Raw genomic sequence first — 17,228 nt, 5'->3', positions numbered from 1 at the left:
CACAATCAAAATCTATCTCACACATATATCAATTCTTTTATCTACAAATATTCTTTCACTTAAACTAAGAATTTAAAGTAGATATTAATCAAATTAACAAACATAACAAAGAAATAAAAATACTTTTTTAATTACCTGTATCAAAACATGTGGCAGCTATTTAATAACATGTGAAATTAATATTCTATTATTAGACATGATGTAATCAAAATAAAAAAATAAAGTGCAGTGGGAAGTACTTGAATGGAACGTGTGCTTAACTTCAAATGTAAACAAAATAATAATGAACTTTAATAATTATTTACTAAATGTTCTCCTCAGAAAATTAATTAGTTTTACTTGCAAATTCTTTGAATGAAAACAAAATAAAACAACTAAAATACTTCAATTAATTATGCTTACAAGCTTTAAGGAAATGTTGCTTAATATGAGACAGAAACCCAAAAGATATATGTAAATATCAGTCGGAAGTAAGATATAAAAATAATAACAAGTATACAACTGCACATGTAACTATGAGAATTACACTAAATGATTATAAATAAGTCTTAAGGAGGTAGACCTAGGTTAAGGGAAATAACTCTTGAAATCATCAGTACGTTTGTGTCAACCATTTTCAAAAACATATTCTAAGCTTCTAGGTTACATAGATTATTTCCAATCTGTTTCAGGTAAATGCTTAAATTTCATTGACGAAACTTGACTTTTACAAACGCATAACAGATTTAAAGAGTTATCTCCCTGAACCAAGGTCTACACCCTTAATTAATAGTATTGAGCTTTCATTCCAAAGAAACATATTTTAGGAACAATATGCATTCACTATCAGGGTGTATCAAAATATTTAAATGTCTACAAGTGTTTATGTATAAACTGTTCTCCTCATAATTTGAGGGGGATTTCTCTTAAAAGCCTCATCTCTTCTTTGAGGGAGATAACAATCTCTCCAAGACTTATTCTCCAATATGGCTAACACAAAAAGACAAAATGCTATCATTTGATACAAATTATATAATATTTATTTCTACTTTCTGTTATTTGAAAGAAGTTATTTATAATTTTATTTATTATTCCTTAATTGTTAATTTGTTTGTTAATCAACAATCATCTTTCAACAAAATATCTTTCGTGTTAAAAAAAAAAAGGTTTCAATTCACCCCAAAAAGCATACGACTAGGGACCACTAACCCCCAAGTACGGTAAACTTAAAAGGATTTGAATACTTATTCTTTTTTTAATCAATTTTCCAAAATATTAATTTAAAACTTCTGTGGTGGACAAGGTAAAAAAATCATGATTAATTTAGCACAATAAATACTAAAAGTAAGCTTTACTCAATAATCTTTATTCCTGACACAATGTCTGATCTATTTATGAATCTTTTATTTATTCTTAAAATCATACACAATATATATTTTCGGTTATTATGACTGCTTCCAAAGTTGAAAGTCTTTGAAAAGATGATTTGTTTTACTTAATAGTATTAGCAGTAATCCAGAATAATTAAGAATACTAATATGACAACAGATATTTTCCAGTTCCTGTTTTTGTCGCAGGAACACAAATAGAAAATAATGAAAATCTATATCTACACGAAGAAAACACTTCATTTACACTCTTTAACCTTCTCAAGGGAAATAACTCTGGAACAATAGTAAATATCATAAAACTTTTAATCATGTACCGGTAGATTGAGGTATAATTTAAAATGAAGGGATTTTATAGAAACAAAGTTTACATAGACTTCCAGCATTAAACCATATAAAAGGTATAAAATTTCATCATAAAATTTGTGAAACCAGCTTAAAAATGGGATAAATGAGATGAGAAAAATGACAATATTACCCTAGTCATCTGCATGAGGTATGGATACCATAAATCAGTCGTCTTGACCTTCAGCACCTCATACTATCATTGAAATACAAATATGATATTTACAATGTTTTGATTTTATTTATAACAACAAAGAAATTGCACAACACAAATGTCTACCGCTTCACGTACCGATCATGTTTGTGTTTCTTACTCTTGTGCTTCTTTCTGTCTCTCCGACCTTCTCTGTCTGAACTATCTTCCCTGAAAGATACAAAGATATTTTATTTTTAGCCAAAAGATACAAAGAGTGCTTATTCTTCCACAAAAGATACAAAGAGTGTTTATTCTTTCTCAAAAGATACAAAGAGTGTTTATTCTTCCACAAAAGATACAAAGAGTGTTTATTCTTCCACAAAAGATACAAAGAGTGTTTATTCTTCCACAAAAGATACAAAGAGTGTTTATTCTTCCACAAAAGATACAATAGAGTGTTTATTCTTCCAAAAAAGATACAAAGAGTGTTTATTCTTCCACAAAAGATACAATAGAGTGTTTATGCTTCCCTAAAAAATACAATAGAGTGTTTATTCTTCTGTGAAAGATACAAAATTGTGATCATTACACTTGAGATGTTGTCATAAATTAGGTAATATAATTTTATAACAAGAATGCCCCTATTGTCTTTCTAAGCATATCCCTACATATAATTCAAAGTATCACAAAACTGCAAAAAGGTGTTTTATAGATCCAAAGCTAATGATTTAAATATGGAATCACTCTATTTTGTAGAACAGAACCAATGTGTGACAATTTTTTTCCATTCTCCATATTGAAAATTTCAATGTATCATAAAACAAGAATTTGACAAATCTTAAAAGTGCTCAACAATTTGAAGCAACTGACCAAAGATGAAGTCATTCTGTTCAGTGGTAGCTCGTATAAATACCACAGGAATACTTGTTTGAAGAAGGGATGGTGATGGTGAAACTGACAAAGGTGAAGGTCAATGCAAAATATTATTATTGACAGCGATTTTATAACAAAAAATATTCATTACTGGTGTACTAATTTCAGTGTTTTGTAATGTGACATTCTAACATCTAACAAATAGAATATGGATTAAAAATACAGAATAAGTTCAGCTCACATTAGTAATATACTCTTAAATTATATAAAAAATCATCTAATGGTATAAAACAATGTAAACTTCTATTATCAAAATAAGATACACTGTTTAGAAGTTAGCAGAACAAGGACAGAAAGCACTTTATGCTCTATATAGAAAGATTAGGAATATATCTATTCCAGTAGATCTACAGCTTAAGCTATTTGATTCTTTGATTGATCCTATACTTTTATACGGGAGTGAAATCTGGGGATATGAAAAATTAGACATATTGGAAACTGTGCACTTGCAATTTCTAAAAAAGGTGCTCTCTGTCCGTAGATCAACGCCAAACTTCATGGTGTACGGCGAAACAGGTAGATATCCACTAGACATACATGTAAAATTACGTATACTTAATTTTTGGGTAAAGCTACTTTCGAATGATTCTAAACTGTCTAGTATTATGTATAAGTTATTGTTTGAAATGCATTGTTCAGCAAATATGCAATCAAAATGGTTATTAAATGTGAAATCTATACTGAATGATGTTGGCTTATCATTTGTATGGGATAGCCAAGAAATTCTTAGTAAAAATAGTATAAAATATTATGTTAAACAAATCTTACAAGACCAATTTGTACAAAAATGGCACAGTATGGCTGATAGTGCCTCAAGAGGGGAACTTTATTTATCATTTAAAAGGGATTTCTGTCTTGAAGGCTACTTGGTAAAACTAAATAAACAACGCAGAGTACAATTGAGTAAACTGCGATGTTCAAATTTAAAATTCCCTATAGAAGCCGGTAGATGGTTAAATATACCTCGTGAGGACAGAATATGCACATTATGTGACATGGGGGTGATAGGAAATGAATTTCATTATCTGCTAGTATGTTGTAACCCTAATATTGAAAGAATTAGAAAAATGCATATACCAAGATATTATTTTTTTAATCCAACAGAGGACAAGCTCTTTGGTTTGCTATACTATTGTAATATAAAAGTACTCAATAATGTCGCATTATTTTTGCAAAAAATCATGAAGTATTTTTGATAAAAGAAACTGTCTAGTACTTACCTAATTCAAGTTGTGTGTTATAATCCAGTTGATCATATTATATATATATATATATATATATTATGTATGTATGTCATGATATGTGTATTTGTTTTGATCGTTTAAATCACGTGTCAAACAACCGTATGTTACGGTGTGTTTGATGACTTATACTCAATTGACCTGTATATATGTTTATTTCAATTTTGTTCTGTTATTATACAAATCTTATACCACTTCTGTCAAGCTGTATATTATGTATATCTGCCTCTTGTAACAGTATAAACTGTCAGAGTGTACAATAAAATCTTGAAAATCTTGAAATCGTTTACTTAATTGAAACCTAATGAAAGATATTGAGTTTTTTTTTAAAGGATTAATTTTAAACTTTCCTCATGGGAATAGCTTGTTGCTGTTGGACAATGTAAAATACCATGATACATTACTTTATGTTGAGATAATGGGTCAACGTGTCAGATGGGTTGCAATATTTGTGACTAATCAATGCAGAATGATATGATTGACAAGTATTCAATGTTTTGTTTGATAAAATATAGTATAAGATGAATTGGTTTATAACCAAACCTTGATTTTGTTTTCTTCCTTTTCTTTGGTGTGGGGGAAACAGATCTTTCTGATGAACTAGAATCTCTAACAATTCTGAAATGAAAAAAACACAATTTGAATATTTCAAAAGTGATCTCATATATATGAGAGTCAAATACAGATAATTGAACATAGTCTATTTCTAAATTTTTTACCTAAAGACTTGCTTACAATGCGTTTAACTTAAACTTTGGCCTTTAAAAGGCGAAAATTTTAGGCCTGGTGTCTATGATGAGTTTATTGTCCTTATCAAATGAAATCATTCATTATAAAACATTATCCTGTGACCATGTACTCCAAACAAATATCAATTATTGGAACCTTTTGTCAACAAAACATTACATCAATTTGTAAGATTTTTATTTAATCCAACCTCCTGTTGTCAGAGTGTATTATATATTGAATGAATCTGGTAGATGAATATTACATCTCCTTTGTTCTCTGAAATCAAGTTAACGATTTTAATAATTAAAATTTCCAATCAACAATCCTTATATATTACAGATTAGATCAGAAAATAATTCAACTCCACTTGTTGATTGAACATTGTAACTGAAAATTTGTTTTGTCAAGTTGTTAAAGTTCAGACATCCAAGCAAGCCAAGGGTTACGATCCTCTCCCGTTCTCTTCACCCTTGGCAGATTGAGCCAGCATTTGTGAAAACAATCTTGCGCCATCTATCAGAAAATTAAAGTCACGTCCATTCCGAATACATTATTCTTGACCAACGGTAGCACTTGAACTCTTCAATTTGGAGGTAAAAACACGGTAACGTCTAGAACCTACACACTTGATAAAGCCGGAAATGAAAAATATACGTCAACATTCATGCATTTGTGCATGAAACATACACAGGAACTTCTTCTAATTGATTAAAAACATTCAAGTTGTCATTAAATAAAGTCGTATGTTTATGGAATGTAAACACTTTTTGCACAATAAACATGTGGCAATTGTTTACAAACACTTTCTACATTTAACCGTGATCATGTTATTGGCGCTTTTTGATCGGATGCAGCGAGTTTCGACTGTTACAAATAAAAATCTTTACCTTGTGTCTACGAAATTTTATCTCAATCCGCCAAGGGTGAAGAGAACGGGAGTGGATCGTAACCCTTGGCTAGAGAAGATGAAGTTCAGAAGGCTATTTCAGCTTAAAAACTGGTTTTCAATATCAAACATTTTAGTTTTTTTTCTATAAATAAAAGCAGATGTGATGTGTAAATCATTGAAACAGCAACCAAACAGCATATTACAATCTGTAAAGAATTGGTTTTTTTTTCATGTGAACCTGTTTTAAGGTGTAATACCACCCAATCATGGTACATCACATGTGGTTGCATACGAAAAGAGGTCGAAAAAAATATTCCCCAGAATTTGACAGTTGTAGGTAACTAATCCTACATTTTGTTGCAGTCAAAGATTTATGTGTCATAAACATATATGTCTTAGGTATTTCAAAGCACCATTTTTTTTTATTTGGGATTTCTATAGAATATTTTGTAATCTTGAGGTTACATGGTGACTAAACCTTGTACACAGATAAAGTAAGGGGAGAAATTTGATTGGTTAACTTTCAGTGATGTTATGTGAATTTTTTCTATAGTACTGGACAGGATAAAACTTTACTCGATCATGCCAAGTATTTCTATATTTGAAACAAAGATAAATTCTACACATTTTTTTGAAAAGTGCAAATTTAACAAAGACTAATCATTGCTAATAGGGGAAAATCAATGGTGGTATATTACACCTTATATTATACTACATAGAGGTGTTATAATCACTTATGAAACATCTATTACCCCAAAACAAAGGAGACAAGCATGTACAGGGTACAGTACTTAACATAAACAATAAATAACCAAAAAGGACATCTAGAAAATACATTATGAAAATAATGCATGGACTAAAGACTCCTGACATTAAGTAAGTGGCAAGATTAAATGGTTACCCCTCCCCTTAACCTGAGAAAGCAAGGTGACAATAAAACAATGTATAGAACTTCACAAATCAAGACCAAAATGTGTTTAATATCGGCAGTTATTTTCTCTTAGCATTATTGGTCTACTTATTAACCATTTCCCTGACGAATATTTCACTAGCATTTCACCACAAATTTCATCTAGAAAAGGCAAGTACAACAAATAAGTTCTAATTTTCTCCCACTCGGTCTGAACTTATTCAATCCCTTCAGCAAACGCAGCATTGGAATTCTGCTTGAACTTAAGCCTCCAAATCAATATGAATGGTTTGACACATAAAGTTAGGAACGTATCAATCTTATTCAATTATTACATGCAGTTTAAGCAGATTGTTTTCTACAAGTAGTGCAGCAAATCCCTGTTTCTGATACCAATATGTCATTGTCAAAATAAAACCGATTGCAAAATATTATACGATTTAAAAACTTTCCTAACTCCCATTTTGACAAAATCCATCAATCAGAGTTTTGGTTTGTAAATCAGACAAACATTTTGTTAATGCTTTTAATCTACTTGTTAAATTAAAGAGTTGATTGTACTTGATTAAAAAGATTCATATCCATTTTCTAATATGATAAATTACTCTACATGCAGTGTTAATTGGTTATAAATGACTGAAGTGTTCTTTGTACAACTTTAATCTAAACCCACCAAGTCACTGTAAATACAAAGATACATACAAATAGAACTAAAGACTATATAGACTAAACTATGATATCTAAACTACTAAACTAAATAGTTAACAATCTGATCCTTTCTCTTTCTTAAGTAGATGTAAAGTTAATAAAATGAAAATAAAAGTTTTGTAGATATTGCTTATCACATTATAACTAATTCTCTCTTCTTGTTTTTTTTAACTACTGTTCTCGAGTATATGTATATCACTATTGTAAGTGTCATCAAATATATGTATATCACTATTGTAAGTGTCATCGAATATATGTATATCACTATTGTAAGTGTCATCGAATATATGTATATCACTATTGTAAGTGTCATCGAATATATGTATATCACTACTGTAAGTGTCATCGAATATATGTATATCACTATTGTAAGTGTCACATGATCAATTTAAAACTACTTCATAAAAACGGTATTAACAAGTCCAGTTTCAAAACAATATAGTAGGTTCTGTGCGCTGGCACCATGCTTGGTCAACACATTGGCTATCTGCTCTTTTGTTTCAATCCAATGAACGGTTAGCTCTCCTTTTTGGATCATCTCCTTGATGCAACTAATTTCGAGTCGCAATCTCTTTTCAGTTACATTTTTCTTTGAACGAACAGCTTCATAAAGGTCCTTATTGTCAATCACACATCTTACTGTAATGCCTCCTTCTGTAGTACATTTATTGAAAACCAGTTCATTATACAAAGTAGCTAGTGAGGTAGCACAATCTATACCATCGGCTAAAGCTAAAGCTTCACTAGCTAGTGTACTTCGAACAACCCTTCTTATTTTCTTTGATTGCCATGTAATTGGATTGATTTTTCCATTTTCACCTAAAAGCATAATAACAAACCCTCCTTGACTTCCCCCATCAGGAAGATTACCAAAAGAAGCATCAGTATATAACAAAAGTTCTACATGTTCTCCAAGTTCCTTGAAATGAAGAGACACTGGATCATTTCTAACTTTCCTTAAAAGCTTGTTTACTCTTTTGAAGTCTTCAATAGTACTTGTTTTTAACTTTGATGCTATCATAGCAATGTCAAAAGCAATATCAGGACGAGTTTGTTTTGCAAGCCACAACAGTTGTCCAACTTTTGATCTAAGAACAGTTTGTTCGACTGATGAAAGCTGAGAATCATTTGGCCTTTTTCTATCAATTGAGACTGTCTTTAACACTTCGACATAATCTGTCTGACTCAATATTATTTTATCATCTGCATGACTTAGACCCAGTCCTAAATATTTGAACGATTCTGAAGCTTCTTTTCCGACACTGAATTTCTCTCTTATTTTAGATATAATCTCAGTTTCAAACAAATTGGTTCCTGCCCACAAAAAATCATCAACATGAACTGCAAGAACACCAGCCAGACCATTTGAATTATGCCAGTAAAATACTGCTGGGTCAATTTTAGATTCAGTACCTCCACATTCATTTAGGGTTTTCTTAACCTTTTCATACCATTTCAAAGAAGCATCTGCAAGACCATACACACATTTCTCTAAAAGCCAGAGTTTTCCATTAGCATTGGCTTCTTTAGGTGGACGAAGATGAACTTTTCTTTGCATTTTCTCCCCTTGCAGAAAGGCAGTTTTAATGTCTATTGAATTGATGGACCATTTCTTTTGCATTATGATTGAAAGAATGAGTCTAAGAGATTGTTTGTCACATGTAGGAGAGTTCTTCTGTATTTCATCCAAACAATCTTCTTCAAAACCTTTTGCAACGAGTCTTGCTTTCCTGTGTATCTCATTATCAGCTTCTTTTATAGTATATACCCATCTAGTGGATACATATGACTGACCATAGTCTTCAACTTCTTGATAAACATGATGTTTCTTCCAATTTTCAAGTTCAGCTTTACGAGCATCACAAAAGTCAATCTCATTGAATAATGCTTCTTCTGATTCTTCGTCATCCTCTGTATCCTGATCTGTGTCAGACTTAACAACTTGCAATTCATCAACTGTACTTAAGTCTATTGATAACTTGTTACCTTTAAGCTCATCAGGTTTCCTATATTCTACATTGTACCAATTCTTTTTACTTGATGATGCTTTACCAGCTCTACTCAGAACAACTCCTTCTCGTGGAGTATCATCACCTGGCATTTTAAAGTTCACCTTTTGGTCCTTTTTTAAAAGTAATGCTTTATGGCGTTTAGAACCAACACTTCTACTGTGTGCTACAGAAGTTGCTTGCTCATTGCTCTGTTCACTCACTGGAGTATCTTCATGATCATCATTATCAAGCTCCAAGTCAGCTCCTGATCTACTTTCCTCATAAGATTCAAGCCCTTGATTCACAGGATTATCACTGTCTATTTCAGAGTCACCTGCCTGACTTCCTAATTCAGATTCATGTCCTTCTACTTCATTGTCACTTTCACCTTGTTCATTGTCTGACTGATTGTTGGCATGCGAGTCTTCCTCTTCATCACTATCATAATAAAGGACTTCATGCTCAGCCTTATTCTTGTTCAAGTTTTGAGTTTTTAGACCTTCTTTCAATGTTACCCTCTTTTCCTGTTGTTTGTTTTTCTTATCTTTTTGTTCATCAATATCTCTTAAAATCCTACATTCATGCACTCTTACATAAGTTCCTCCATATCTTATAAACACAACAACATTGTCCTGTCCAATAACTGTACCAGGTCCTTTCCATTGATTGTCTCTAAGAAAGTATACTTTATCTCCATTTCTGAATTTCTCACCTGAGGGACGAACCTGCTTTCGAAGAGCACGTCTAATTTTCTCTGAGGATTCTGATGCTACAAATGCTTTCCTTGCCTCGTGAAGACCAACTAAATGTTTTCCCATTGTTTTACTCATTGTTTCTCCTTCAAGAGCTGGAGGTTTATTGACTAGTGTTGATGGCAGGTTAGGGTTTCTTCCAAACACAATTTGATAAGGACTGTAACCATACACATTTACAAGACTATTTTTGGCATTCACAGCCCAGCTAATTGCAGTTTCCCAAGAAAGATTTGAGCTTTCTCTGATTTTGTTTACTGTTTCAGTTAGAGTTGCATTATGTCGTTCTACAATTCCATTTGACCAGGGACTGTATCCTGCTGTTGTTTTAACTGACATGTTTAGATTTTCAGCCATATCACGAAAAATTTGAGAATTGAATTCCCCACCATTGTCAGTGTATACTCCAACTTCAGGAGCACCATATACACTAACCCATATCTGCATGAATTTGTCAACAACTAACTGTGAGTCTTTTCTCCTGATAATAGCTGCTGCACTCAAACGGCTAAACAAGTCAATTATGTGCAAATAGTAGAAATTGTGATCAATCTCATGTAAATCCATAGCAACAATTTGGTTAAAATCATTTGCATGTGAAAATCCCACTATTGGCTTTGGTTTCGGACGTTGGTACTTGAAACAGACAATGCACTTTGAGCAAACATCATTCACTATTGCCTTTGTATCTGAGTCAACTGAGCCTGCACTTTTCAATAGAGATAACAACTTTTCAGATGAGGCATGACCAAATTGTTTATGCAGTTTTGATATAATATCCTTCTTTCTTTTCTTAGAGAATCCAGAATCTACCTTCAGGATTTCCTCCTCACTCACTACAGAATCTGTCTGCCCAGTTCTTCTGTCTTTGATGTTTATGCAATAATGACCATTTGAGGTGAAATGAACATCAACTGGTTTTCCAAACATTGTCACTTTATCATTATGGAGATCAAGAACGGTTTGTGCTCTTTTCAAAGAATCTTTGCTCAATAATAGAGGTATTTCACAGTCAACTACTTCTGTTTCTATGTAACATTTTAAAGACCCAATTGTGGCAGGTAACTTCACGGACTGATAAGAATGTACTGTTTTACCATCACCAAATTTGAAAGGTGTATTACTTTCCTTGCATTTTATTTCTTCATTAGCAGAGTCGAAAGTGTCTAAAAACTGATGTAACCATTTTGTCCCGCAAACTGTTTTGGTACATGCTGTATCTACAACTGCAGCATTAAATGCCTCGGCTACAAATATTTCTTGAGGTGTAATGTTTTGTTGAGAAGTTGTAATTAGAGTTATGTTTACAGTTTCAGATGTGTCTGTTTGTTCCTCTGTAAGTTTAACATCATAAGTTTTATGTGGACAATCCCTGAACCAGTGATATTTTGAATCACAACATCTACAACGAGATATGCTTCCATTTATAGTTGGATTAAGTCGGGATTGAGTATTTCTTTGATCAAATGATCTATTCATGCGATTGCGAGCACCAAATCTCCTTGAACTACGCCCTCTATCAAAACGATGTTCTCCTACAAATGCAGATTCTTCTTTAACAGTAACTATATCATTATCACTCTGTGATTTTGATGCAAATATCCTATTAAGGGCTGCCTTCATGGTTTCAAACTTTAAATCAGAACATGCAGTTAAAGCTAAATGTCGATCACTTTCACCAAGTCCTGCATTATCTAGGAGTTTAAATGCTAATATTGCATCAGGAAGTGGCATGTCATATTTCTTGCATTTGTTATACTTCTGTTCAAACTCAATTATATAGTCACACATTTTAATCGATGACTCCCTGTGATACTTATCAAAAGCTGTATATGCTGCATAAGCTTGATCTGTCTTGTCCTTTTCAAACAATTTATCTAATTCTATTATCAATTTGTCAACTCCTTCATCAACATTCAAATCCTCTGGTGTTATTTCTAACGCTACTTCTCTTGGCTTCCCTTGTAACGACAGCGCAAGTGCTAGGCCTCTCTTCTTTTTGTCCAATTCTGTAACCAGTTGCCACATCTTCACTTCATTCTTCCATTGCTGATATGACTTCTCCTTTGTCAAGCTTGGTGGGTTCTTATAACTCAGAGCCGTCGCCATCTCGCCGGATGTTGTGAGCTCTGCTACTACTGTTAATTGGTTATAAATGACTGAAGTGTTCTTTGTACAACTTTAATCTAAACCCACCAAGTCACTGTAAATACAAAGATACATACAAATAGAACTAAAGACTATATAGACTAAACTATGATATCTAAACTACTAAACTAAATAGTTAACATGCAGTATGAACAACAAAAGTGTGAACAAAAATTAAAATAGACCAATTTCTTTATATTTCTTTTTTATGAATCAGAACAAGTTTCATCTATAAAGTAGGCAAAATAGACAAGGTGTACTGACATATGAGGTCTCTAAACACATTAACTCCAAAAAAGAGCTTTCGTTAGTAGAAGCCATATTAATTATGTGTATCTGCGGGTGGAAATGGGAAAGCATACAAATTAAGACATGTAAGAGTATATGCCAAAACATATACATTGGCATAATTAACCCAAGGTCAATCAGCATAAATATTTCTTTTTATGAATGAGTTACATCTATTGAACATATTGGCTTAAATATAATGAAAGTCTACATTTTTCTTTTTAAAAACTTTTGAGGTATCCTGCATTTTTGTTTTACATTTCCTCAATCAGAAACAGAAATCCTGCAACAGTTTCAAAGAATAGCCAACTGCAAAAATGATTTATAAGTTTCCTGAGAAATTTTTAAATAAAGAACTTATTCTTGATTAAATAAGGAATTTATTTTAAGTGAAAGGCAAAAGAAAAATTCTGATTGAATTATCTGAAAGTTGGACATCCATCAAATTTTAAAAGTCTTTCAATAAGAATTCAATTTTCTGCTAAACAAATAGCCTGTTTCATTTTAATACATGACCAAGTAAATGAAGTAAGAGAGAAGAAAAATAACAAAACAGAATATAATTACATTAAGAATAGAAGATATTGCAGTCTATCTAATTTTCACAATCAAGGCCATGGAAACAACTCAAATAATCAGATTAAACAACTATGGGCTTGTCGTCATTATTTGTAAGAGTTTTATAAAGTGAATATTTACAATACAGTTTGTTTGTGTACATAATTAAAAGACAACAGACAAATTCCCTTTATTAATCGCTGTTCATACATAAATGATGGAATGTTGGCTGCAGATAACTAAATTAGACAAATAAATGATTTAAAGTTAATCAAGGAACAAACTGCAGCTGCTGCTCAAACAGGAAAAATGTTTTCACGATGAAGCAAAGATGACACTAGATTACAGGAAAACACAATTCATTTATTTTCCTTAAATATATAGTTTCTGACATTTTTTCATTGGTTCATCGAATACTTCTCCAATGCTTGGTAGGTCCTTTGAAACTGTTCATCTTTCATACAACCAATGAAATTTTCAATGATTACAAAATCTTCAAAACATTTTCAAATGCTGGTCTGCTACTTAACTGACAATATTTTATCTTAGCCGTGAGCAAGACTAAACCATGTCTTATTATGATATTCAATATGTCATTTCTAATGTCTGCAACTTTGACCAAACTGGCATTCCCAGAATGAAGTTGAAAATACACAATATTAATCATTTGTGCTCATTGCTGAGGATTATGGAATAAAGGTGTAAGAACTAAGGAGTTATGCATGCCAAGAAATAACTTTTCAGGGAATTTTTATGATTATTTTTTTGAGAAGCTTCATTTTGGTTTGCTTAATTAAGGGAAAATCAACCTTCTTTCTAATTAACCCAGAAAAATAACCGAATATGTCTCAGCTCAGGAACCACATATATATCCAAGTTTGTGGTATGGACAGACCAATTAAAGAAGAATCTGCCATTACAGCCTACCTGAAACAAATTGCGCATATTTAATGACCCAAATGAAATGTTATTTATTTTTTCAGTCTTACTTTGCTCAGATAGAGATTTTGTTAACTGTCTGTGATCTTCCCCACTGATTGCATCATACCTAATCATAGTCAAACCTCATGGGTATTTTGTATGATTGTATTTCCTATAAATAAGTTATTGCAGGAACATATCTATATATGGCTACAGATCTACATAAATCATTTAAAACTCATCAAATATCAATTTTTGTAAGTTGGCCCTGGTATCTTTTTTGTTTGTCTTGTACATTGATTCTATAGCATGTATAGATGGGTCTACAATTTTTACATGTAAATATTTTTGTTTATACATTTGTATCTCTTTTTAATCTTTAAAAGCACCTAACTTTGTAAGTTCTACATAGAGATACTTAGGTAAGATCTAACAAACATTTTTCAATTTCAATTTATAGAAGTTGATCAATATTCATTTAATGAATGGCTTTTATTTATTTTGAATTTATTGAACCATAAAATTAATTTTTGACTCTTCACATTGAATAATCTGCGAAGCGGATTATGTTAAATGTGAACAGTCAAAAATTAATTTTATGGTTCAATAGATTCAAAATAAATTATTGCCATTCATTATAAATAAATTTCTATCAAAAATAATGCTCAAAGATATATATTAATACCAATAACAACGTACACAGATGTTTGCGTATGAATACACAACGTTAGAGTGGGCGTGTTTCCATAAAAATTGATAACATTGAAAATAAAGCCAATTCTTTTAGCCAATCAGAAGACAGTAAATACACCAAATTTATTTATTATGATATATTCTAAAAGTAAGTGGTACATATAAGAGGGTCTGGATGGGGGGAGGTCTATTATTCTGTAAACATTTAATTTTCACCCCTTTTTTCTCTAATCTTCAAAAAATTTACCCCTTTTTTCTATAATCTTCAATTTTTTTGCCCGTTATTCTCTAATCTTCATTTTTTAAGGGCATTATTCTTTAATCATTTAACCCCATCCAAACCCTCATATAATATATGATATCCTAAACTCTCATTAGTTCAAACAAGAAACCCTGAAAAAGAAAAACAATTTCACTTGCATGTTAAGAACTTGCTACAATCTATACATTAATAAATCTTAAATGATTCCTTAAAAGCTAATCTTGTGTTTGTAATAACCCAGACCAGATGTGTTTTGTTTATAAATCATTAATTCTAGTTATATTGCATTATGGATGTATAATTATCAGCTTACAAAATAAAATCCATTTCCTACCAAAAAACAACATTATTTACAACCTAATTTTAACTGTTGTTTGATGTAGTATAGCCCTGTACAAAAACCTATATATTTTCTTTGCTGTAATTATGGATTTTAAGCAAAAAATGAAAATCACTTCACATTTTTAATGATATTTGATCATGCAATGTATTCGGGCGAGTTCCAGTTCAGATTATTAAATAACAGAACAGAAACCATTTCTAAAGGGGTATAACTCTAGAACAGTTAAAGTGAAACCACCAAAATTCAAACTTGATCTATGTTTTATATTTTGTAATAAGCATTGTGTATAAGTTCAATAACGTTTGGTTGAAGCAAACTGAAGTTAGAGAAAAGAAATCAACTTTGGGACGTACAGACTAAATAGGGAAGGACAAGGGTAAAGCTTAATGCCCCCTCTGCTAAGGCTTCAACCCCATACTAATGCATATTTCTGTGTCATAGCCATTGCCCTGATGTCCACAACCCTATACTTACGCATATTTTTTCTGTGCCATAGCCACAGCCTTTGCCTCATCTTCCTTTGCCTTTCTGTTAGGATCCAGTGATGAGCCATCAACATAATATTCACTGATACCAAAGGCTTCCTTTAATCGTTTGTTTTTCTCTTGGTTTGCCTCAGCAATCTGATGTGTTTCTTTAGCTCTGAAATAGATAGAAAAACATAAAAGTTATTACAGCAATATCTGATGTGTTTCTTTTTCTCAGAAATAGATTGAAACACATTAATTAATTTTAAGCAGTAAAGGCATCTACAAAACAAAGAGCCTGATTAATGAATTCCAAAGTCTGGGTCAAAGCCCTAATTTGGTACAATATACAAAATTATCACATCCAATGAAAATGTGTACTTATTTTCGATGTGACAACTACATGAATAATTTCTTTAAAATATAATCATCAACCTTATGTACAACAAGGACAGACAACTGACAGACAGAAAAACATAAATATCCCCGTCCTATTGTAGGTGGGGCTAAAATAATACCAGAAGTGTAAGATTCTGTTGCTTCCAGCAATCCCAAAAGCATGTGGGAATACATATAGATTTAAACTTACTGGCAAAACATTTCAAATTGCTCTTATCTAAAAGTCTTTGATCAATCATTTCTTTTCACTGATCATGCAGAAACTCTTCAGTTTCAAAGAGCTCAATTTATTATTCTTTGAACTCTTTTAAACAAATAATTCTGTGAAATTGCTTGACAAACTTCAAACAAAAGTCCAAAATGTCACATTACAATTTTGCCTCATAATTTACATTTATAAACACATTCAAATTACATTTGTAATAACAAAATCATTTCAATCTTGTTAAAATATTGGAACAATTAGCAAAATAATGCACAATCTTAAATGCTGTTAAAAACTGTAAAACCTTCTTTCGAACCTTATAAATAAATTTGTGTATGATGTTACTCCAGAGAGTAATTTTCTGACAAAATCTATATATTTTCTCTTGTGAGAGATGATTATCAAGCATATATAAAGACCCAGACAAAGTGTGATTGTCACCCTGGGACATCAAGTAAATATTCTTTCCACATCAGATGTATTATGAAAGACCAAATACAGTTTCTTAAGATGCTTAACTTTAAACCATTATGCAGTAATTAAATAAGAAATATAGATTTAATCAGTCATGAACTGAATGACACAAAATCAGTACATGTAAATGACGTACAGTATAAATCACACCGAAAGCAAAGGAACAGCACTTTTATAATGTCTTCATCTCAAATCTACAGTGAGGTGTGTGGCCTTCATACAAAGCAACAAAACTCTCACCTCACTGCAAGTTTAATGATGGGTTCTGAGCACATGTTTGAGCAGAATTCTTTGCAAACTGATGTTAGTTACTTTTAAGAATAAAATTGAGAATTTAAGAACCATTTTGAAACATTGTTTGTTTTAAATCAAATTCTTGGATTTGAAAAAAACATATAATTCATGTATTGATATAAAGTCTGAAATATGCCATGTACTCAATTATAAATTTAAAGTATAGAACTATATA

The 17,228-nt window shown here is 31.5% G+C and overlaps 1 protein-coding gene across 4 annotated transcripts in view; it reads right to left on the bottom strand.

Moving 5' to 3' along the window:
• LOC139527618 (serine/arginine repetitive matrix protein 2-like) overlaps positions 1-17,228 on the bottom strand; it is a 63,199-nt gene that overhangs the window by 18,077 nt on the left and 27,894 nt on the right. For all 4 annotated transcript variants that reach the window (XR_011665400.1, XR_011665399.1, XM_071323150.1 and 1 more), the window contains exons 4-6: positions 15,689-15,856; positions 4,566-4,640; positions 2,005-2,076 (exon numbers count right to left, since the gene is read on the bottom strand). Coding sequence is in view for 2 of the 4 variants with exons in the window: in XM_071323150.1 (XP_071179251.1) it covers positions 2,005-2,076; positions 4,566-4,640; positions 15,689-15,856 (315 nt within the window). In the remaining 2 variants the exon portion in view is untranslated. The remainder of the gene's footprint in view (positions 1-2,004; positions 2,077-4,565; positions 4,641-15,688; positions 15,857-17,228) is intronic.

The sequence above is a fragment of the Mytilus edulis genome, chromosome 6 (assembly GCF_963676685.1).
Source record: "Mytilus edulis chromosome 6, xbMytEdul2.2, whole genome shotgun sequence".
Classification (NCBI taxonomy): Eukaryota; Metazoa; Mollusca; class Bivalvia; order Mytilida; family Mytilidae; genus Mytilus; species Mytilus edulis.
Note: the sequence above shows the minus strand (reverse complement) of the source record. Positions and strands in the feature narration are given on the sequence as shown.